This window comes from Diadema antillarum, unplaced genomic scaffold, assembly GCF_040938485.1.
Source record: "Diadema antillarum isolate AM-2024a unplaced genomic scaffold, OU_Dant_1.0 seq00001165_RagTag, whole genome shotgun sequence".
Classification (NCBI taxonomy): Eukaryota; Metazoa; Echinodermata; class Echinoidea; order Diadematoida; family Diadematidae; genus Diadema; species Diadema antillarum.
The window spans coordinates 88,601-111,451 of NW_027271972.1; the positions used below are offsets into that span (position 1 = coordinate 88,601).

Below are 22,851 nucleotides of genomic sequence, written 5' to 3' on the forward strand. Positions count from 1 at the left end.
TTATATATGTTTTGCACAAACAACTTTACAACTTGGGAGGATATTAACAGGATTATGGACCAAACATATGATGTTTATGACATTTCATGCACTAACTAATGAAAGAGTTGAGTTTGGATGAAGTAATCAGTTCATTTTACTTGCAACCAATGTCACCTGCAGGTATTAAAGGGACTGTACAGTACTGGTTGAGGTGGGGTATTCATGTTTTGCACATTCCTAAGTGAGATAATGAGAAACCTCTTATGAAATATGAAAGAGCATGTAATTTTAAGTAGGGCTCAATGTTTATTTGATGAAAATCGGTTTTCAAATGGCTGAGATATCCAAAAAAGTGATAATAATAAAAAGCAACAGGCCACAACTTTATTAGGATCTCTTTGTTTCACCTTGTTTTGGATATCTCAGCCATTTCAAAACCGATTTTCATCAAATAAACTTTTGATACCCAATGGAATTGCATGCTCTTTGACATCTCATAGAGTGGTTTCTGAATATCTTGCAAAACGTTAAAAGCTAAATCCTCACCTCAACCAGAACTGTACACACCCTTTAAGTAGAAAATGTTGAACTTGACAGTTCTATTACTCTCCTATTTTATGTCAAATTTTGATGACATTTCTACTTTGCTGTTGGTCTGCCTGTGAGGTACTTATGGAATCAAGTTGAGCAGGATGTTGCAATGGAATGCTCTTCAAACGTAACAAGATGACATTTTATTTATTTATTTATTTTGTGGGGTGGGGGGTTGTCCAGTAGTCTGTGTCAAGCCTTGAAACTGAGTCTGGTCTCTACATAGTGTACTACACATTTGTAGTAATGATGATATTACCCATGATGTGCCTTTCAGTCATCAGGAACTGTGTGCCTTCTTTTTGAAGAATAACCAGCGATAACCAGTGACATGTTTGCATAATTTATCAATCATCTTATGCCTGCTACTTATATTGCGGTGCGCAGAAAAATGATATGACAGAAAGGAAAGACTTAGATGTCCAGTGTCAATACAGTGTATTGATGATGAAGAGGCAGTGCTTAGCGATGCAAGCATATAGGCATATATGTATAATCATTTGGGACTTTGGGATGCATTGAGATCCTACATCGTATAAGGTGCTGTACCAAATAGTTAAGGACGGAAACACAAGCAGATAAGACTCGCGCCCGATGCTGACCCACTGCGATCGAGCTCCATTACGACGACGACGACAACAAAGAAGGGGCCACGCTTGCTAGGCTGCCCGCTCCCTCTACTTCCTCTCTGGCTCTCTCTCTCCCTCACGTCTCCCTGCCAGCCAGCTCATAACGGGCCGGCGATGACGAGATTAGCAGCTGCCCAGCATGGCAATGAAGTAATGATACTGTCAGTTTCAATTCCGGCTCCCAAGCCGTGAATTCCCCGTGCCCGGTGTGTGTGCATGCTAGCTATAGCTGCGACGATGGCACTGGACTTCGTACACTAACAGGCTGATGTTCTAGAGCCACAGGAATGGATTCTTCACACGATCTGACCACCCCCTCCCTTCCCCCTCCCCCCCACCACCACCTTCTCTGTTCTCTCAATAAATCATACGTTGGAGACAGGCGACGAGACATCTACAAACTTCAGTCGGTCTCCAGACCATCTCTGATCATCCATGATCATCATCCTGGAGGAAGCGAGTGGATGATTCTTTAAAAAAAGGGGCAAAAACAAAACAAAACAAAGAAAGGCAATCTCAGTCACGCCGAAACTTTGTCCATACATCAGAAAAGACAGAGAGCTGAAAAAAAAGAAAAGAAATATAACATATCAATCCTACACAAAGACAGACATATAAGAAACATACTAAATTACACAGTATGTAGCAACTACTGATATTCATGTATTAATATTGTCTGCCGGTACATCTCTGTTTATATCTCTCTGTGTGCGTTGAAAAACATAGCAACAGACAGAAAATCTTTATGTGTGTGTACATGTGTGTATTATTTGTGTTCATCTATAAGATACAGTTTTGTAGACAGAGAGACAAGTGAAATAAACCCTAGAAGGAAATACAATGTAGATTTGAGGCAGAAAAATTTCTACATTTTATTGAAATGATTTTTTTTATAGAGATGTTGATCAACAACTGCAGCTGATATGATTAGTTTTGTTTCTCTCTATAGCTCCATACTGCTATTTGTAATAATGGCTGCTCCAACATTTCTCACCTCATTTGTTTTATACATGATATACTAATGCCATTATAGTATGGTTGTAGCTCCTCTGCGTACAATGTAGTATTTCATGCCTTGATGTTGTAGAGCTTTGATGTGATTGATTCAACAGAGATTGATTGGTTCACTGTCGCCATGGCAAAATTGATGACCTTCATCATGCATCCTTCCATATTTTTGGTAGCTTTACCTCCAATGAGGAGGGATGCGTAAGTCACTGAGATGCACACACCTGATAAAGAGCTCTCGTGGAGCCCAGGTTTTTATTGATGAGGGGTTGACAGTCCACAGTCTTTGCACCACTCAAATCTTCTCCCTTCCATTTTTCTCACAGACTCTGCTATCATATCTACTTGTACAATGTATTTAGCACATGTTGATCAAACATCCCATGAACTTATAGAAAGTGATTACGGACTCTATTATGCACATTTTGACACTAGTAAAAACAAGTTTGTAACCAAGAAATAATTTCTTTTCTTTTTAATGAATATGCATGGAACACATGGTCTTTGGTTTATAACTTTCAGTGCAACATTGCGCTAAAGTCCTGACAGCAATCCCTTGTTCATGTTTAAATTCTTATTCATGGACAAACAGTGAAGACTTCACCATCTAACAATTAACTATTGTATTTCACCAAGAAATTATTGAAAGGGAGGTATCTGTCAATCAGAAGTGGCAGGGCTGATACTGAGTGAGTGAAAAACTGTTTAATTTGGAAATATTTGTTTGACAGATTATTAGAGTATGTAAACAGCTTTAAATGTCTGAGGGACATGTATAAATCCAGTGTGGAAGAGCTCCTTTAATCTTTAGTGTCAACGCACTGTTTTATTTGGGAGGACAGAGGGTGTAGGGAATATTAATAACTTGAAAAGGTCAAGTAGGCTAATAATGGCAATTTCATGCAAACTGGCAAAATGAGCATATTGGGTACATGCACAAAATGTGAATACAAGGGACTGAGGGTGCATGGAACCATTTGATGGTGGCAAGACAGTCAGGTTTGCCTGATGTGCCACATGACTGGAGGGGCTTGTTGAGCTATTTCCCATTGAAAAGAAACAAGCAGTAATGAGATCTGAGTATTTTGTATGTCTGTGTGTGTGTGTGTGTATGTGTGTGTGTGTGTGTGTACCATGGTATGGGTTATCTTGTTCACTTTAGTTAATCCAGAAATTACGTGAAGTTATTTGTTATCTGCCATACAATCTCAAAGAACACTGGAATGCCAGAATGAGGAGAAATACAGTGTATCTTCCTTTTTTAACTCAAGACCTCCCCCCCCCCCCCCCCCCCCCCCGGTGGCAGGGGGGGGGGGGAGTGTTCTTCCAATTTTGCTTAACTCTGAAATCTCAGTGCAAATTTCATGAGCAATATATCCTTTTCATTTTTCCCCTCTTTAACAAAATGTCTCCAAAGAGTTTTTTCTTCAAATCAGATTCTGTAGCAAGTAGCAAAAAAAAAAAATTGTTTTGCTCCAAACTCTCTGAAATATCAATATGAAGCATAACCTTTTGATAGGAAATTTAATTAATCAAACTGATGCCCTTGTATCCTTAAAGATTCTTCATCCACAAGTCACCATGGTTTTCTATTTTTACACCTTCTTTAGCAATGCTGACTTGATATCTTAAGCGGAAAATAAGGATTTTAAAAATATACTATAATCCGTAGTTTGTTCCAAAATGTAATGAAGCTTTATAGAAGAGTGAGAATCAAAGAGTACATGACTGAGGTCATTGCAACAAAAAAAAAATGTTAGCTGGGATTTAGCCCAGTGTGGAATTTTCTTATTATTAGTTGATACATCATGAAGATAAATACCTAGTCTTAATTAAGTCATCTATAGAATCGTGGATTTATGATTCATGATTCTCCTCGGACACGAAAGACAATGTAGTGCAATTTTGATGACCTGCTTTTCAGGCAGTATGGGTATGTTATCGTACTTGTCTGCATCGTTCCAGAAGGCAAATTGTGGTGTCCGAAACTGTCTCCAGGACTAATATTCCAAAGTCCGTCTTGCAAGTCTCACATCAAGCACGTGCAAAATTTGTCTCCAGCATTTGTATCCGTCTCAAAAAACGAATCCCAAATTGCATCCATAGCACTTTACAAAGTAAACTGGAAATTGGGGACGGCAATCGGCTGATTGAAATGGCAGTCGGGAATTCCGGATGTAACTGCCGAAGAGGTTTTGAAACAGAGTGACACGCTTCTTCTTCTTCATCTTCTTCTTCTCATCTCATTCTTTCCCGTCCCAGCTGGGTATTCACTGGAAGATTTTTTTTTTTCTCTCTTCCCTTGAGGGGAGGGCTGATACGACAACACGTTTTGGTGCGATACGTATGTAGGTCAACGTTAATTAGGCCTCACCTTGACTGGGTGCGTTTTTGTCATTTCGTCGTTTTGTATTTCTGTGACAGATGGCTCTCTGTATGACCAGCTTCATTTGATGTCCCTGTTGGCAAGTCTGAGTGAGATCTCGTTCACTGCAGAAGAAACCATGTCATGAGTTTCATGTCAATCGCGGTGATGTGACCTCAATTATCTTAAGTACGTGAATATGCTGCGCCCTGTTTTGTCGGCTGATTTTTCAATTTCTTTTTTTTTTTCTTTCACAGTCAAGAAAGAGCAATGAGGAACTAGTTAATGAGTTTGATTTCTGCAAGCAATAATAGGGACAGTCCTGCACCAGCATTTGGAGAACTCATTTATCTCAATTTTGTTCACTACTATCAGCCAGTGACAGATAAACGAATGCTAAAATCATTCCAGATTGGCATTCAGAAGTTGTTCAACATTTTATTTTATCTCAGATACTGTACAAAGTAACTCCTCCCCCACTACCCCCCCTCCCCCCCCCCCCCCCCCCCCCGGTCATTATGACAAAAGCTGTAGAAGTAACTGGACCATCCCCCACCCCTACGTATAATAGATAGGTACAATGTATGTACCCTTCTTATGCAAAGTGCGTAATTGTCTATTAACATTTGAACATGTATCTGCATACGGATTGAATTGTACACTCGAGAGAAAAAAAAAAGAGATATGATTCAATTTGAGATCTGTGATTGCTGCACTGTGGCAGAGTGTGCAAGGAGCACTTGTTTTGAAGTCAGATATGGCCATCCTTTAGAATGCTCTCCTTGTTGATGGAAAAGCACAGTATCCTCCATGTTGATATCAATTCTTATGCTGAACAGAGAAACTTTCTTTTTATTTCTGTTTATCAGTAAATTGCACCGTACCAAAGTTAGATTGGATACCTTTTGTTTTATGTTGTGCTCATATTTGTTTGATGTGTGTTGTGATTTCATTTTAATTTTTTTGTAATGTCAACATCTTGCAAACTTTTTCCCTTCCATCCAGATATCTTCTGAGGAAAGTTAATGACCTACATTTGTACCTATTGTTAGAGTGCGCTGAATAAGAGTGCTTTTGCTCAATGTGTAAATTATTTATCACAGGTTTCTAGCTGCCAGTCAGACTTAAATGCAGTACAACCCATAAATTTTTCTAGGCTTTTGGATGACATGTTCCTACCTGCTGGGTGTGGCGCAGTAAAACACAGCGTCATAAAGTCTGCGCACACGCTGGTGCCGTAATCCCTCTCTCAAGATTAGTGGGCTTTTTGACTATCCAGCAATTTTCAGTAATGCGATGATATATGAATTGAAGAGAAATATTGATATGGACCTCTCATAGTTTAGTCTGATTTGATGGATAGAACTTAAGGACCAATACTGAAAACAAACAAATAAAGGAGAACTTTACAGAACTGATTCTATATGCTCCCAATCAAACCAGGATTAGAATATCCAGGAATACACAACACTGAGATGTTATTAATAGTGTTTTTATCACTTTAATTTTCTAAACTTTTTTAGATGAAAAATGTTGATTTGAATTTTGCATACTAGTCAAATCTGCTTTGATGGATGGGACTTAACTACAAATTGGGAAAAAAAAGACAAACAAGCTTAGAGCCGGAGAGTTTCAGGGCTTATTCTACACACTCAATTTAATGGGGATTAGAAGATTCCGTAGAATTTTGTATAGAAGTTCATGAAGTTCTTATCACTTTAATTCCTGAATTTTGTATGAAAAATATTGAAATGGACCTTTCATAGTTTAAATCTTCTCTGATGGATGGGACTTAACAACGTAAGAGAAAACAAACTCCAAATAAGAGAGTTATAGAACTGATTCCATTTGCTTGCAATCAAAAAGGGATTAAGATATCCAGAAATACACAAAGTTCAGAAGTTCATTAAGTTTTCATAACTTCAATATTATTCCCAAAACTTTAACTGCATACCAACTCAGGCATTCACTTGAGGAACTGAAAAAAAAACCACAATATATGGTGATTCCTGTTTGTCTTCAGGTGTAAGGAATATCATAAAGCCAACACCCAAAAATTATCTTGCTTTTTTTTTTCTGCATCACAACATCTTTCTTGCATAGTAGAAAGTGTTTTTTTTAAGAGTAAACAAGAGCTCTACTTTTTGATTATGTTAATCATGAAATAGGAGCGTACAGATTATGAATACAATTCCATGCTCAGACTACCATCGAAACTGAGAGCTTTACAAAAAAAAAGAAGATTGATATCAGAAATTAGAAGACAAAATATAATCAAAAGTGACTTCTCTGTATTTACTGAAGGAAAAGGCACCTCTTTTTAGCCTGCAGAATACCCCAAAGAGCCGCTGCTCATCCGTATTCATGAGAAACTTGAATGTCATCTTTCTGTCATGTGATAATGAGATGGGTTAGGATGAATTGTACACAGTAAGCCAACACTCATGTTTTTTTCCCGCATCTACATTCAATTTCTGTGCCGCTCCGCACTCTCTGATGGGTGTTTTCCAATCCCTGTGGCCTTACGGGGGACCACATCCGCGATACCGCGACACCCGGGAAATTTGATGTGATTTAGTGCACATCCTCCTGCGTCATTACCCGCCGTGCAGCCCGTAAGTGGTGTCAGTGAACCCGGCATTGAGTCTGATGAACTTAATAATGCAATCCTGCAGCAGTGCATGGACGCCTGAGTATCAGTCTGTCAAACAGCGAGCATTCCTGACATTCTTTGGCAGAATTCTCATGCCGAGAAGCAACAGTATAATTTTTTTTTTTTTTTTGGGGGGGGGAGGGGTCTCGATACCTCCATCTTCTTGTGCCTTATGCCTTTTTGTCTTTATCACCCCCATGTTGAAATCTCTTCTCCTCTTCTCTCACTCTAACATCTTTGTTTCATTTTCCATCCCTATCACTCCATCTCTTCTTCCTTTTCTTTTTCACTCTATCATCTTTTCTTTGTTTTCCTTCCTATCTTTCTATCTCTTCTTCCTTTTGCTCACTCTATAATCTTTGTTCTGTTTCAATACCTGTCTCTCTATCTCTTCCGCTCTTCCTCACTTTATAATCTTTGCCTTGTTTCCATATACCTCTATATCTTCCTCATTTTCTTCACTCTTTCATGTTTATTCTGTGTAGTTTTACTTCCTATAACTCCATCTCCTCTTCATTTTCCTCACTCTATCATCTTTTTATGTGTTTCACTCCTTCCATCTCCAGCCCTTCCTCTTTTCTTCACTCCATCATCTTTGCTTTGTTTCTTTCCTTACATCTTCACCTCTTCTCCTTTTGCTCACTCTATCAGTCAGTTTCTTTGTTTCCCTTCCTTTAACTCTCCGTCTTTTCCACCTGTTCTTCTTCATTCTATAATATTGTTTGCTTTGTTTCCCTCTCTATCTGTCTATCTCTTCCACCTTTTGCTCACTCTGTAATCTTTTCTTTGTTTCACTCCCTCCCTGATTCCTCTCTCCCATCTATTCCTCTCATTTTGTCATCTTTGTTCCATTTCCCTCCCTATCTTTTCTTCCCTTCTTCCTTTTCTTTCACTCTATCATCTCTGCTCTGTGTCCCTACCCGTCTTCCCATCCCTTCTTCTTTTTACCTCACACTATCATCTTTGATGTGTTAAAGCGACTGTACACGACTGGTTGAGGTCAGGATTCAGCTTGTAACATTTTGCGAGATGTTCAGAAACCACGCTATGAAATGTTAAAGAGCATACAATTCTAAGGGGAATCAAAAGTTTATTTGATGAAAATCGGTTTTGAAATGACCGTGATATCTAAAAACGGGGTAAAACAAAGAGACCCTAATAAAAGTCGTGGCCTGTCAATTTTATTAGGATCACTTTTTTGGATATCTCGGCCATTTCAAGGCCAATTTTCATCAAATAAACATTGAATCCTTCTGGAAATTACATGCTCTTTCATATTTCATAAGAGATTTCTCATTATCTCACCAAAAAATATTATGAACTTGAATCCTCACCTCAACCAGTACTGTACAGTCCCTTTAAACACATTCCCTATATACACACCTGTCAACCCCCCCCCCCCCCCCTCCACACCACCACCTATGCCTCTTCAGCCCCATTGGTGTGTTGCTATCTTCTCTCAATGCATCCTTCCCTTCGTTCCTTCACTCCATCCTCTCACATTTGTGTTCCTCATCTGTGTCGTCCTCTCCTTTCAGTGTCTCTCTCTCTTTGTTCCTTCACTCCATCCTCTCACATTTGTGTTCCGCACCCATGCCATCCTCTCCTTTCAGCACTATTTTATCTCTGCTCTGTATTCATCACTGCTCATTTCCTTTTCCAATTTAAAGTGCATTTCATGTGCTCAATTGTTGCAATCCATTTTCCTCTCTTTATACATGCTTATTCTTCCTTCTTTTTTTCTTCTTTTTTTTTTTGCTAACAGCTGTTAGCATCAGGTTGGGTGGTTTTTCTTTTAACTCTTCTGCCCTGAATTGGACAAATTTTGATTGATTAAGGGAAAATGTATGACAGATAATAGCAACGTCCCAAATAATAACAAGGTCTTATTTACCCAGAGTAGCCTCTTCAGTGTTGCCACTGCTCTACCAGAGGGCCCTGCCATTATTGTTACCCTAGCGTTGCCAGGTACCCATTTATACACCTGGGTCGAGAGGGACGCGGTGGATAAAACATCTTGTCCAAGGATGTAAGCACTGGACAGGACTCGAACTCGGGTCCTCCGATCGGGAGTCGAGAGTCTTATCCACTATGCCACAGACTCTGCAATAATTTGTACTTGAAGATTCTAATGAAAGATGTCTCACTGTTTTCCACAGGTTATTTAATTCTGAGTTTAGCACACAAAGACTTCTGTAATATTATTAGTTATTTTGTTTCATTTATTTTATACTGCAGGGTTGGCCTCATCAGTTTTGTTAAACTGCTTTCCAAAGGTGCCCTGCTGTAATAACAAACACCATTCTACATGAAAATACCAAATACTGAACAGTTATAGGTAACTTTGTAAACTACACACACGGAGAATGTAATAATGATAAAATATGTGTATGCAGGGGAGCATAATATACTGATAAGCTTTTCATTTTTCCTTTCAGTGATCTTGCTTGTGATGAAAAGTAAATTGATATGCTGCCGCAGTGTGAAATTTTATTTCCTATGTGTCTTTTAGCTGCCTCGCCCTTCTTCTTTTTTTTTTTAGTAACTTCTCACTCTGCGTTCATGTGTTTCACCTCGCACATTAGATCTTATGCCCTTTTTTTGCCTTGTTTCGTTTCAGTCAGTCCGTCTGCGGTTCTTTTCTGTCTGCGGCTGTAGGGTTTGTGTTTCATCATCTTTTGTTATTAGTGTATGGCAGTCCACTCCCTCCCTCTCTCTCCCCATTAGTGTATCCTAATTGCATTTTCCTTTCCCGTTCTATCTCTTTCTCCATCTCAGTCTTGCCTTCTCTTTCTCTCTCTCTTTTTTTTTTCAAGAACATTTCACCACATCAAGATAGTGAATCATCAAGCTTGTCCGCAGTGTGTGTATGTAGTCAGATGAAAGTGAAATACATGCTGAACAATGCTGACACAGCATTCCTTTCATTTCTTGGTATCCACTAGATTACATGGCCGCCTCAGAAATTGTAGTCATTGACTTTCTTTTTCCTTTTTTTTTTCCAAGGCTGGCCCTGCACGGCCATACACACGAGGCTCTGCCATATTTTTTTTGTCGTTTTCTTTTCATAATAGTTGCATATATACAAACACCAGGGACCCCAAGAACCCTTGGCCAAGCAAATAAACTTTGGGGGTGGGTAGGTGACAACAAGTCATGTTTTGCTTGCAATTCAAGTACCGGTATTGGATGTTGCCCTCCCGAGTCCCTGAAGGCGTGTCGTGACATTGATGGAATGCGTTAGATTCTCTACTGGATGACATTCGTTGTCTCTCTGTGGAATCTGGATTTTTCTTGCACTCTGCAAGTTTCCATAAACCCCCCCCCCCTTTCCCTCGTATTTCATTCCTCAGCCTGTCATTAATTCATTCAGTGAGGGTATAGGCAAATGAAATGAAATCAAGTCGAATCAAAGCAAAGCAAAGCAAATCAAGAGATACTAATTGATTTAGTCACAATCTTGTTTGGAACAATTTCAGAAGCACCAAACAAGCCCTGCAGATGTACACGCCTATGTCTCAGGCAGCTAGAGATGGGCCTATCTTTAATACCGATGTCAATATTTCACCTGCTTTTTGTGCAGGCATGCCTTAATGGGCATTTACACACATGGTATGATATTTCATGATAAAAGAGCCATTTGACTGGTAGGCAGGCATCATCACAGTAGATATTTGACAGTGTTTATGTTCCAGTATACTGTAATTTAACTTAAGATTGCACCTCGCTTGATATTCATGCTTTAAGATTTTGTGGACTGGGAGCAACAAACTAACAAACAAACAAACCAAAGAACAGCATACATAAACATGATTTGCAAGACTGACAGCTAATCATCTTTTCATCATTGCCTCTTAAAATTGTATTATAAGATGCAAATGAGAACCAGTGAGTGCAGTGTTGTTATGGTGATGAGAGACAAAAATGACAACTTTTGAGTGAGCAATGAGTATGTTTATGAAGCAAGCTGGCAAAGATAGGATGTGTTCTGCAGGGCCATGTTACTGGAAAGATGCAATCAAACATAAGTCAGAAAATCAAACTTAAGTCAGGTATCAGCCAATCAGAATTAGGCATCCAGAGACTTATGTTTGATTTTCTAACTTTTGTATATGTTTGATCTCAACTTTTATGCAACAGGGCGGGAATGGAAAGTGCTAGTAGAAAGTGGCATTAGTGTATGGTAGTATTACGTAGCTGGCCAGTTTAAAAACACGCAAAGTCAGTCAAGTTTTGCTAAGTCTAGGTGGCGATTGGTTGTTCCACTTTTCCTTTTTCAAAATAAAACCAAACAAAAATAGAACTGAAAGAAAAAATAAAGCAAACAAAGTCTTACCGAATATATGTTGTTTTTTTTCCTGAGAACATAGAGATGGTGAGATCTGATGTAATGAGAGTAAGTGGAAATATTACAGAGTAAAGCAACAAGGGGAAAATGCCTGGCAGCTTTGTAATCTGTTGGGACAGCTTACATTCCTAATTCCCCCATCCTGAATACCAACTGTCTCTCCAGGAGGACAAAAAATGTTGCAGCTCAAACAGTCTTCAGTGAAATGGGTCATTTCTCTACCACGCTAGAGAGGGAATGTGCGCTACGTGTGGTGATTTCTGTGTCACGCATGACGTGAAACGCGTAGCAGTTACAAAATGTAACACCGCAGGCATACATGTACTTAACCGCTGGGAGCGCTTAAGTCAGACGTTACCGCGGGCGAGCCCGTCTGCATGTAATTTTAATTGGAATTTCGAGATCTTGACTCTGGGAGGGTTTATCAAAGCATGACTGGTCTAGTTGGCCCCAGGGAGGCCATTTCTGATGAGTGACAGTTCTCAAAACAGCCCAGTTTATGTTTCCCCCTTTGTCATCTCAGGGTGAGGACACTGTCAAGGGGGGGGGGGGGGGGGAGGGGGAGAAGTCTGCAAACTTTGCAAACAAATGTAACTATGCCATCTTGATCTGTAAGGAAGATGCTCAAGGGGAGCTCTAGTGTTTCAGCTTGATCAGCAGTAGCAAATTTTAAAACTTGCTCTCAGAATCTCTTTCTGTGAAAAAACACAAATGCTGTTCAAAAACTCTTCTTTCTTTTTTTCAGCCTCTTCTTTGATAAAGTATGTAAATCTTTTCCAATTCCAGTAGTCTACATGTTATTGAGCCTGGTCAATGCTCTGAACCCCATCGTACCTTTATACTGTCCCCACATATGTATGATATGATCAACCTGAAGACAATAATCTCATAAGATAATTTGCAGAAGAATATGTGGTGTAAGTTTACAATTCTTAAACATGAGTGATAAAAGATTGATTATTATACAAGAAAATTAGCCAGAAATTGCTGAAGCTACATTCTATACTACTATTCTAATTTTCATGAGGCAGGAGCTGCTTGTAAAAAAAAATTGTATATGAATAAAGGAATAAACTCAGCTCAGCTTAACTCAATTATGACAAATAATAAAGCTATGGTTTCATGAAACACAAGGATTAGTCAAACTTATCGTACGCATGGATATACTTGATAAGGTGATGATTTCTTCACCTTGACCTTGGCACAGATCTTAAGTATTTTTTTTTTTGGGGGGAGGGGGGGTTGCCTTGAAAGGAAAAAGAAGAACCTGTATCCTCTGCCTCAAGCTGTTGTAGCATTGCAATAAACTAACAATAGGTGCAATCACATTTGAAATACCATGGTAATAGTGTCACCGTTCTCTTTGGTAAAATACCATGGTAATAGATACACTGCGGTATTTCAGTTGGTGCCATTCTCGTTCACAAAATGCTGTACCGTGGTATTTCTGGCCCAAAAAGTACATTCCTCCAAGGTAAGCACCGCACACACATTCAGATCTTCTGCAGCAGGCGGTCCCACAGGGAGAATACAGAAAGTGTGTCAGATCACGTGAAAATGATACACCTCAGTGCATTGGGTGGTAGTTCGCAACAGCACTCACGCTCAAATGGCGCGTGCGTAATTTGTGCATCGTTGAAGTTTCCACCCTCTATACCACAGTATTTTGTGAGGTATTTTGCAGTGCATTTGCATTTGCATTAGTTGCAAAATACAGCGCAAAATACCATATATTTCAGTAGCCTAATGACAAATTGTAGGGGAAAGGTGGTGGTAGTTACTTTGGTTTGAATACATACTGATGGGTGAGGTGTAAGTTAATGACATTGTTAACTCGTCTCATTTACATACATGTACATGTATGTGCTTGCAAACAATATCTCAATGCGGTGAAAATTTCAGAACTTTATTAGCCAATTCCATAACTCAAAACTTCAATTTTAATCTAACTGTGTTATGTTAGTTTGAATGTACTATATGTCTCTCTCTCTCTCTCTCTCTCTCTCTCTCAACATCAACTTGCACATTGAGTAGACTTGCACTTCACGTCTTTAGGAATTCACAGCAAAGTGCAGATGAAATAGAATCTGACACGTACCCGAGCCCACAGTGTGGCGTCGTCCACGGAGGCCTGCTGACTGTCAGGGCAAGATATGAAACTGTCATATCGCTGCCTGCCTGCCTCCGTGGGCCTGGTGTAACAAGCGACTGTGTCAAAATAATGTTTCATTCATGTAAACAACCCCTGTGATTTGCGGCAGGCTCTGGCCCTTAATGGCACCACAATGCTCTGCCCCAAATTCTGGGTGCAGACATGACTCTGTCTCCATGAGCAGCGCTGCTGCGGTGGTGGGATAGATGGTCTCAGAAGTGGGGGTGACTAGAATTAATGATAGATGTGAATTCATGCATAGGAAGACACGGTACCTACATGTAGTAGTTCACAACGATGCTTTCTCGTATGATCTGGGGAGATGTTACAGCCGTGTGATGAACGCATTAGTGTGATTACAGTGTTTTATGCATGAGTAGAAACTCCTTTGTTGTCTGTGTATGTGTGTCCTTCATGAAAAGTCAATTAGACGATGCAAGACTAATATCATGCTGATGGTGGTGGTCCCAGCCATGTGCTTAAAGAGCATTCATTCACTCGTGAAAGAAACAGAGGAAAAAAAAAAAACCTTCCAGTAGTAGTGGAGATATTGAATGTTTAAGGACTGATGATGAGGAGGATTAGGAAGAGGAAAAACGCGACGATGACATTAGTTACGTTCACACTACATTTTTAATCCTAAAGATTAGCTCAAAGTTTTAAACTTCAATTATAAGCTTGAAATTAAGCCCTGTATAGATGCACTGAAAAGTTAGTAATCTTAAAAGATTAGTCAATGATTAGAACCTCAAGATTTCTTAGGGTTTACGCTCTATCCACGAGCTGTGGGAGGTCCTCACTTGCAGCTTGTAGCGTTGTGCAAACTCCATTTTCAACAAGCTCAAAAGTTACAAGTAGTGTGACCTCTCTGTGAACCCCCTTCCCCTTAATAGTTTCCGGGTCAGCCTCCAGTGTGTGTTAGACACTATTGTATCATGGCACATTATCATGTTTGTCATTAGAGCTGTGTGTATATTTCTTCCAGTTATATGGTTTAATCGTCGAGTTTGGCTCTCATCAAAAGTTTAATCTTAAAGATTAGGTGTCATGTGGATGTGAGTCATAGTTTCAAACTACAAGTTAATCATCAAAGTTTAACGTCATATTAACCTGTCTATACAAATGAAGGAGTGCAACTTGGCAAAGGGGAATGGGAAGGGGGTGCTGGTTTAGTGGAGAATCGTACACCAGCGTTCAGTGTGAACAATCCATGGACAGAATGGTGTGGAAATCCCCTTCATCTACTGGTGGATTTCCTACAGCTGAACCCACTGCTCTCTCTCTCTTATGTACCAGGACAGGAATATTATGTTCAAAGAGAAAATATGCTACTCCGTATGTTCACGCTGAATTATATGAAATGAGAGTTAAAATCACACAGAGGTGATGATAAAAGTTGTTCTTGTTCTTTCATGACAGTTTGGAAATACAAGTTATTATGTTTAAGGGTAGTTTCTGCATGACAGCAGAAAATGTTTTGCTCTATGGAGACATATAGGGACCTACATAAAAAGAAATGTGTAGAATAATGCTGTGATAACACAATATCAGTTGGGTGATGACGAAAATGTGAAATATGTACACCTAAAAAGATATGCAAGAAGTATTATAATCACAGAGCATTTCTGATCATGGTTGCTACATGTATGTGATGTTTTCTTAATCAAAGACATAGATTACAATATATTTCACCGTAGCAGTATCATACTCCAAAGTAACTCATTATCCTGGCAAGTTGCATTGGCCAGACAAAGTTTCTTGGTAAACTCTTTCAAGCAAATTCCCAATGGTGGAAGATTAAGTTTAGGCCCTTCTGAGAACTATGTTTTAGCTCCAAAGTTTCACAGGTTTTCATGAAGTAGTGACATATCAGCCAAAATTACACCTGAAAATTAGTTGAAGTGATGCAGACATTGCCGCATAACTTTCATAGTAGTTTGCAGGCCAGTTTTTGCTGTTTTTCAAATGAATTACATAGTAGCAATTATATCCTTCACATCAACATATCTTTGATTTGTGTTATCTACCATGATTTTTTTTTCTCAAAAGGTGAACCATAGTTACCATATCACTGGTCAAAAAGTGATGATTTTGTTGTCGTGATGATATCACAAAGTTGAGAGATGATAGCATCTTCTCTGTGTGTGCATTGCACATGTGTACAGCTTTAAAGTTTCAAAAGTTTATACAAATGTAGACTTTTTTGTCTCTTAAATGAAACTTTTACCATTCTGATTGTTTGACTCCTTTATGGTATCAGATCACCTTGAACATAGAGTTGAGTTTTCCCTACAGAGAGAGAAAAGGAGTGGAAGGCAGTCAAGTTTTTTGCTGCTTTCTGAATGAGCTGTCACGGGATGGTTGATGTGTGGGACTGCGTTGTTTTATTGGGGGACACAAAAAGTAGACACTTTGTTACATTAATCAGATAAAGGGGTAACGTTCACCCGTACTCACGCAGATCTGCTGGGAAGCACCGTCGTAATCACCCTCTTAGCAGTGGTGCTTACGTCAGTCAGGAATAGAATTAAAAAGCAGGTCGGTGCAGGGCTGGAAGTAGAAAGCATGTGGGGGGAAGATGTAGAGAGGCAATTAGCTGGGGAGCCGTAAATCAGGACATAGCCAGGCACACCATTACAGTGATGAGACTCTAGAGCCCAGCTATACTGGGCATCAGATGTGATCTATGGCACAAGCCACTTTTTGGGTGCCACTTTGGCAACCCCCCCCCCCCCCCCATGTTTCTACTTCCCAAGCCTCATCATCTTTCCACTTTCCCATCTCCTAGTGTCCGTACATCCCCTCCCCTCTCCTCCTATTAACAACCTCCTCCCCCCCCCCCCCCATCCTGTTCTACTTCTCAAGACTCATTTCCCCGCCCTCCCATCTCCCGGTGTCCGTACCTCGCCTCCCCATTACCCCATCCTGCTCCTACTTCCCAAGCCTCGTCTCCCCACTTTCCCATCTCCTAGTGTCCGTACATCCCCTCCCCTCCCCTCCTATACAACCTCTCTCCCCCCCCCCCCATCCTGTTCTACTTCTCAAGACTCATTTCCCCACCCTCCCATCTCCTGGTGTCCGTACCTCGCCTCCCCATTACCCCATCCTGCTCCCACTTCCCAAGCCTCATCTCACCACTCCTAGTGCCTGTTCCTTGCCTCCACCTCCCAGTCCCCCAGCCAATCCTGTTCCTACTTCCCAAGCCTCATCTCCCCCACCCTCCCATCTCCTGCTGTTCATACCTTGCCTCCCACAGTCACTGCCCCACCCCCTTCCTGTTACTACTTCCCAAGCCTCATCTCCTCCACCCTCCCATTTTCTAATGTCTGTATCTTGCCCCTGTTTTTTTTTTTTTTTTTCAGGTAAGCATCTAAAGAAGTGATCTGTACAGTGTCATGTACTCTAATTTCCCCATACACTGCAGATAGGAACAAATTCATATCAGCATAGCCATGGATGTTACTAGAAATCATTCTATCCCATCCCCCCCCCCCCCCCCCCCCCCGCAATAAAAGGCTAAGAAAAAGTATGCCAACAAGCAACTAAAACACTAATGCTTCAAATCCGTCATTTTAAAGACGCCTTTTCTCTCATTTATTTCATATTGTGGAGGGGTTTTATTGTACATTTCTTTCTGGAAATTTTGAACATGCTGGCAGCATATCTCCAAGCGAAATAAGTGCAATGTAGTGCCATTGCAGTCAAGAAACCCAGGACAGTTTTTCCGACACGCCCTTGAACATATCGACAGTCATGTGGTCTCTGTCTTCTGTACGGCTCATCAAAATTGGCTGAGATTTGCCTGTCACATTGTCCCATAGACCATTCTCCTGTCTGGTGACAAAATTACACAAGATTTGCATTAATACGTACCCAAAGGTTTACCCTTGGACATTGTATCATTCTAAGTTTTTTTTTTTTTTTTTTTCAATCAAACAATATATAATTGTGCAGGCAATCTCCAACTCATTTTCCCCATTTTACTTTGCTACTATTTGAACCTCATCACTAGTTCCCAAGCAGGGAATTATGCCCTCGTGTGATGTGCATGGTTAAACAGATACCATTGCAGACAGACAGACTCTTACAACTCCTATTTGCACTTGTATCAGTTGTATCATGTGCAAGAACACATCAACTTTAACACACACACACAAAAAAAAAATGTTTAAACAAACATTCTTTCAATCTCTGCCTGCAAAATAAATGCATAAATATCATGGCAACATTCACATTAGATGCTCATAATTGACTACAAAAAAAAAATGTTCTAGATGTTAATGACTCACCTGAGATGCATATAGATATATTATGTTGTTGTTCTTTTCTGGTGATGAAAGAGAATCAGCCATACTAGGAAATCTTGTCCTAGTCCCAATGATTCCTCTTTTTTAAAGTTCCTGAAAGGAATTTCAATTATCTACAGACAAATACAGCATGACATTTACACTCGGTGCATTGTATCCATTGTTTGCCGACTGCCTATTTGTCCCGTCTCTAAGTGCCAGAATGGCATCTTTCGATGGTTGAGACGGTTTCCGTGTCGACGTGCAGCCAATCTCATTGTATGCGAGCAGAGATGCGCAGGGTTCCAGCTGACAAAAATCGAACACTTTTATCATATTAGCCCTTGTCAGCTTTTATGTCTCCACACATTTGAAGATGCAAGTGCTTTATATTATGGGCTTCTGCTGTCTTGTCTCCCCCCCCCCCCCCCACAAGCATTAGCCATAACTTTAATAAAAATACTCATTAATGGTATTTACAGCAGTTTCGGGGAGATATTAGAAACACGTTTGCAAAATCCCAAGCAGACTGGGGAGGCCTTATGCATTTAATAATCAATATTTCGGTGAAGTGATGTGAGGGGAGTCTGAGGCACTTTTCGGGTCCATGAATGTGCCCCAGCAGATTATGCGACTCTGCACTGTAATAGAATCCTAATGGCAAATCCAATCAGAATGTAATCTCAAGGAATGTATAAGAGACAGCGAAGGAAAAGGGAAATATGCTTTCTTCGCGGAGTGTGTTCAAAATTGGCTGTTGCATTGAACCAGTGCTTCCAACATGTTTTTTTCTGTTCTCGCTATCAAATGTGATTAGTCATCGCTACAATATATGCTGAGCTAACTTTGTTTACTGAAGTGCCAGGCGGTGTAAATGAGATTACACTGCGCATATACATGTATCCCTTCACATGCAGTGACTAGAATCCATCCTTCTACTGAGTTCAGTAGTAATTATTGATGTTGTTGATGTTCTCTGTATCCTTCTGTTACATTGCCACATTTATTTAAGTCATTGGTAACATCAATATTATGAACATTCAATTTTGTTTCATAAATGATGCTTTAACTTGGAATGTTGTGAAATAGCACTTTCCAATTTCCACCAGCATGACCAAAAGTTTATTACCCCCCTCCTTACTGAGCCTACCCCTGTGGCGGTGATCTTTCATCGCATTGTTCCATCCCAATTCAGCCCGAGTGCTGCTCATTTGTGGTAGCAGATCATGCCGAATTTTGCAAAATGTCATCTTTTAAGTGTTCTTTTCATACCATGTTACATGTGCATTGTATTAATTCTCCCTCTCTCTCTTTCTTTGGGGGTATTTTGCATTTTGTTTTGCAGTTTTAACACCATCGATCCAGTCCAGTGCTATCGGTTGCCGGAGGCTTACTACCATGAGGCCGCAGAGTTCTTCCTCTCCCGTCAAGATGTCTCCAAGGCGACAGATGCTACCATGTATCCATCTTCCTCTTCCTCCTCCTCCTCCGATTCGTCTCCATCGCCATCCGACGATGAGGAGAGGGGAAAGAAGAAAAGGGAGAAGAAGAACAAAAAGAAGAAGAAGAAGGAGGAGGAGGAGGAGGAAAGGGAGGAGCTGGAGAAGATGGAATCTGCGTCTGTTCGCAGCAAATCCTCCGGATCCGGCTTCCTCAGCTTCCTAGATTGAATCAGAGTGTCATCCTCCGTTTTTCCTGCCCCCCACCTCTCCATCTCGTCTATTTGTGTAAAATTCCTTTTTATCTGATTGCGCTGCGCGGCAGATACTGCTGTTTTGTGAGCGCATCGGTTGGCGAGGCAGCACGGGCTGGGTTGCCGTGGGCAACAATACAATTTCCCATTGATGGGTAACTCCTTATTCATTTACTATCTGCAATGTTGAAGTGCCAGTAACAGAAATGCCCATGTTATCGCAGTAAATCGAATGAGTATTTCTCGGAGAAGATTCTTTCAAGTCTAGATGTTGATTGCTGAGAAAAATGCTTCGTATATGAGGAGCAGTAGACTGTGGCAATTTGAAACTTTGCATTGCCACTTGAATTGAATCAACATTTTGCAGGCTTTTGTTTGTTTCGGATCATTTGTCACAGTGAAGTTACACAAGAGTATTGTAATGTTACACTTGCCTTTTTGTCTACTCCATGCTGATTTATATCCATATATATACACACACGCACACACACTCAAACACATAATTATATGTTTTTTGCATAAATGAATACAATGTGACTATGCATCACAAAACCAACAAAAAGCCACACAACTTGGTTTTTTTGTGAGGATTCAAAACAGGTGAAATAGGGAAAATTAATCAATTTTTAGTTTTTTATATTTAATGAAGGAGCAGTTATGCTGCTATATAATTCTAAAGTTTGAGATCATAAAAGGAGTGGGACCTTTACTACTTCTATTTTGCAGTTTTCTCGAGCACTTGTTTTCCTCAATTTTTTTTTTTTTTGTGATAGGGGTCCCTTTTCATTTCTTAAAAACCCTTCACACCCTCTTCACTTTCAACTTTAATAACTTTAGAAAGGATGGTGCTACTGCCTTGATTGGTGATACTAGATGTTAATAGATTGTACTTAATGAGTGCACAAAATTTCAGCTTAATCTAATTATCCGTTATTGTGGTTGCTGTGGAGTCTTACGTCCTAGTTTTTGGTTCTATTCATAGCACAGAGCACTCTTCTTGTTGAGATTTAAACATGTGACTGAACCTTACACTTTGAAGCCTCTTTTCTCAGTAAACACTTTTCCACATGGTGTACAGCTGTACTTAGTTTCTATTATTGAGATGAGTCACTGAAGTCCATTTGTATTGAGTTGTATGTCATTTGAAAGCTTACAGTTTGCTCATTTAGAATCTACCCTTAACTAAAAATTAATATCCGTCAACTTTTGGTGGTTTTGTGATGCAGGGACACATACAGGTACATGTATGATAAATGTATGTGTGAGAGAGTGAATACTTGTTTTCCTTGTACAACAATGGTGTACATGATAGAATGAGTGGGTTCTTTTCTTCTTTTTGGAAGAAAATAGCACAAGTTTGGGTAACAGAATAATTCAACCTTAAGTGGCACCAGGACAGTTTGTCCCACAAATTTTCTTACAGAAGTTTTTCTCTGCCTTCTTTTGGAAAACATATGTTATGACCTTCTTGTGTTCTTGCGAGTTCCTCTGTACAGATGAAAATCCTAGTTATTAATCGTTACAGTTGCAGGAGACTTGGTTATCCACATCAAAAACAGATCAATGATGCTGTGGAAAATATGCAGAGTTTAAAGTGAAACTAGGGGGAAAAAAGTGTATTCCTATGAGGTTTGTTCATGATGCAAGCTCATTTTGACCACCCCACCCTCCACCCCCTCCCCCCCCCCCTCCAAAAAATAAAGAGGTTTTATTTCAATGGGCACATAAAAGCACATTTCCCGTTGAACATGCTTGCTATGACATTCTGTGCCCTATGGCATTTTGTGGATAGATGATCAGCCATTGGGTGAATGAAGGCATTGATCCATTTATGTTGTCATCAGCCATAAGATGCAATTATGGGCAGAGAGCAATTGCCAAGCATATTCGAGAGCGAGACGAAAGGGGGGAGAAAGAAAAAATCATTACAGAAATGTTCCTGCTGGCATGACTTACCCTGATTTCATTGAGCAATCTGGAAGTAAGTTTAGTGTAATCGACACTCGTCAGACACATGATCGCAGTCCTGACAGAAAAATCAGATCCGCTTCCCCCAGTATGGGATGGAATGAACAGATGAGAGGATGTTTGATGATATCTATCCAATACTAGTACCTTAATAAGGTTCAAACAAGAACACGCATTCGCACGTCATTTTGTTTGGGTACTACAGTTTAGCTGATTTCTTTTCTTTCTGCATGCGTGCCATCCATCGTGTCTTAGGAGGATAATCATTGCAAATTAGCTGCCGTTTGATACATCTTGTAAATGAAAGGGGCTTTTCTTTTCATAGCAGGGGTTTGAGTGTCAAATTGTCTTGAGAAAAACCATCATGTTAATTTTAACAATGTGTGTTTGGTTACTTTTGTGTTGACAGTGTACAGCTCAGCATGAGTTTTTGCTTTGCCTTTCTTGTTTTTTCTGCACATGACTTAATTCACCTATCATGTCATATGATCTTCCTTCATCTGCAACATACGACTGAACCAGGAACAATATTGAGTAGTGTTACTATTGTTTGAGTGTAATGCTAATAATAGGCCTATAATTGCTCTGTTTTTGTTTTTTGCCTTTGTTGATTGTGTGTAGTGATATTATCTGCAATGAACTGAATAGTGATATCATGCAGTGTTTTAGAAAATATCAACTGTTTATGGTAAATGTTCCAGATTTTTTCGATTGAATCAGTGGTTTTCAAAGTAATAAGAAACACGCATGCTTCCTTGCAAAGTTTATTCATAGTCTTTCAACACAAGTGTATTTAACGAAATGTGTATACTGGTCAAGTTTTTCAATAGGTTAGTGTACTGCTTTTATTGCAGTTTTCATTGAAGCATCTACATGTATGGCACGAGCAATGAAACTTAAACTACATGTATTTCTATATAGAGTATGCAAATGATACAGATCCGTCCACATGCTCTTCTAGTGATGATTGTAAATATATGATATATATATATTATATATAACCTGAATGTGTGTGCAATCGAGACCTGATTTGGTGTAATTTTGCTCCTTGAATACACACAAAAGCTTTCAAATCTTGTTGAGCAATACAAAAAGAATAATGTAGATAATCATTTCCAAATATGTGTTTGCTGATTCTTCTGATTTTTCTTCCACATATACTGCTTACCTTCATAT

At 39.7% G+C, this 22,851-nt stretch overlaps 1 protein-coding gene across 1 annotated transcript in view; it reads left to right on the top strand.

Moving 5' to 3' along the window:
* Positions 1 to 22,851, top strand: part of LOC139744364 (von Willebrand factor A domain-containing protein 3B-like) — a 120,670-nt gene that overhangs the window by 66,992 nt on the left and 30,827 nt on the right. Inside the window, exon 31 of the mRNA XM_071654804.1 lies at positions 19,360 to 19,509. Within this exon, the coding sequence (XP_071510905.1) occupies positions 19,360 to 19,509 (150 nt within the window). The remainder of the gene's footprint in view (positions 1 to 19,359; positions 19,510 to 22,851) is intronic.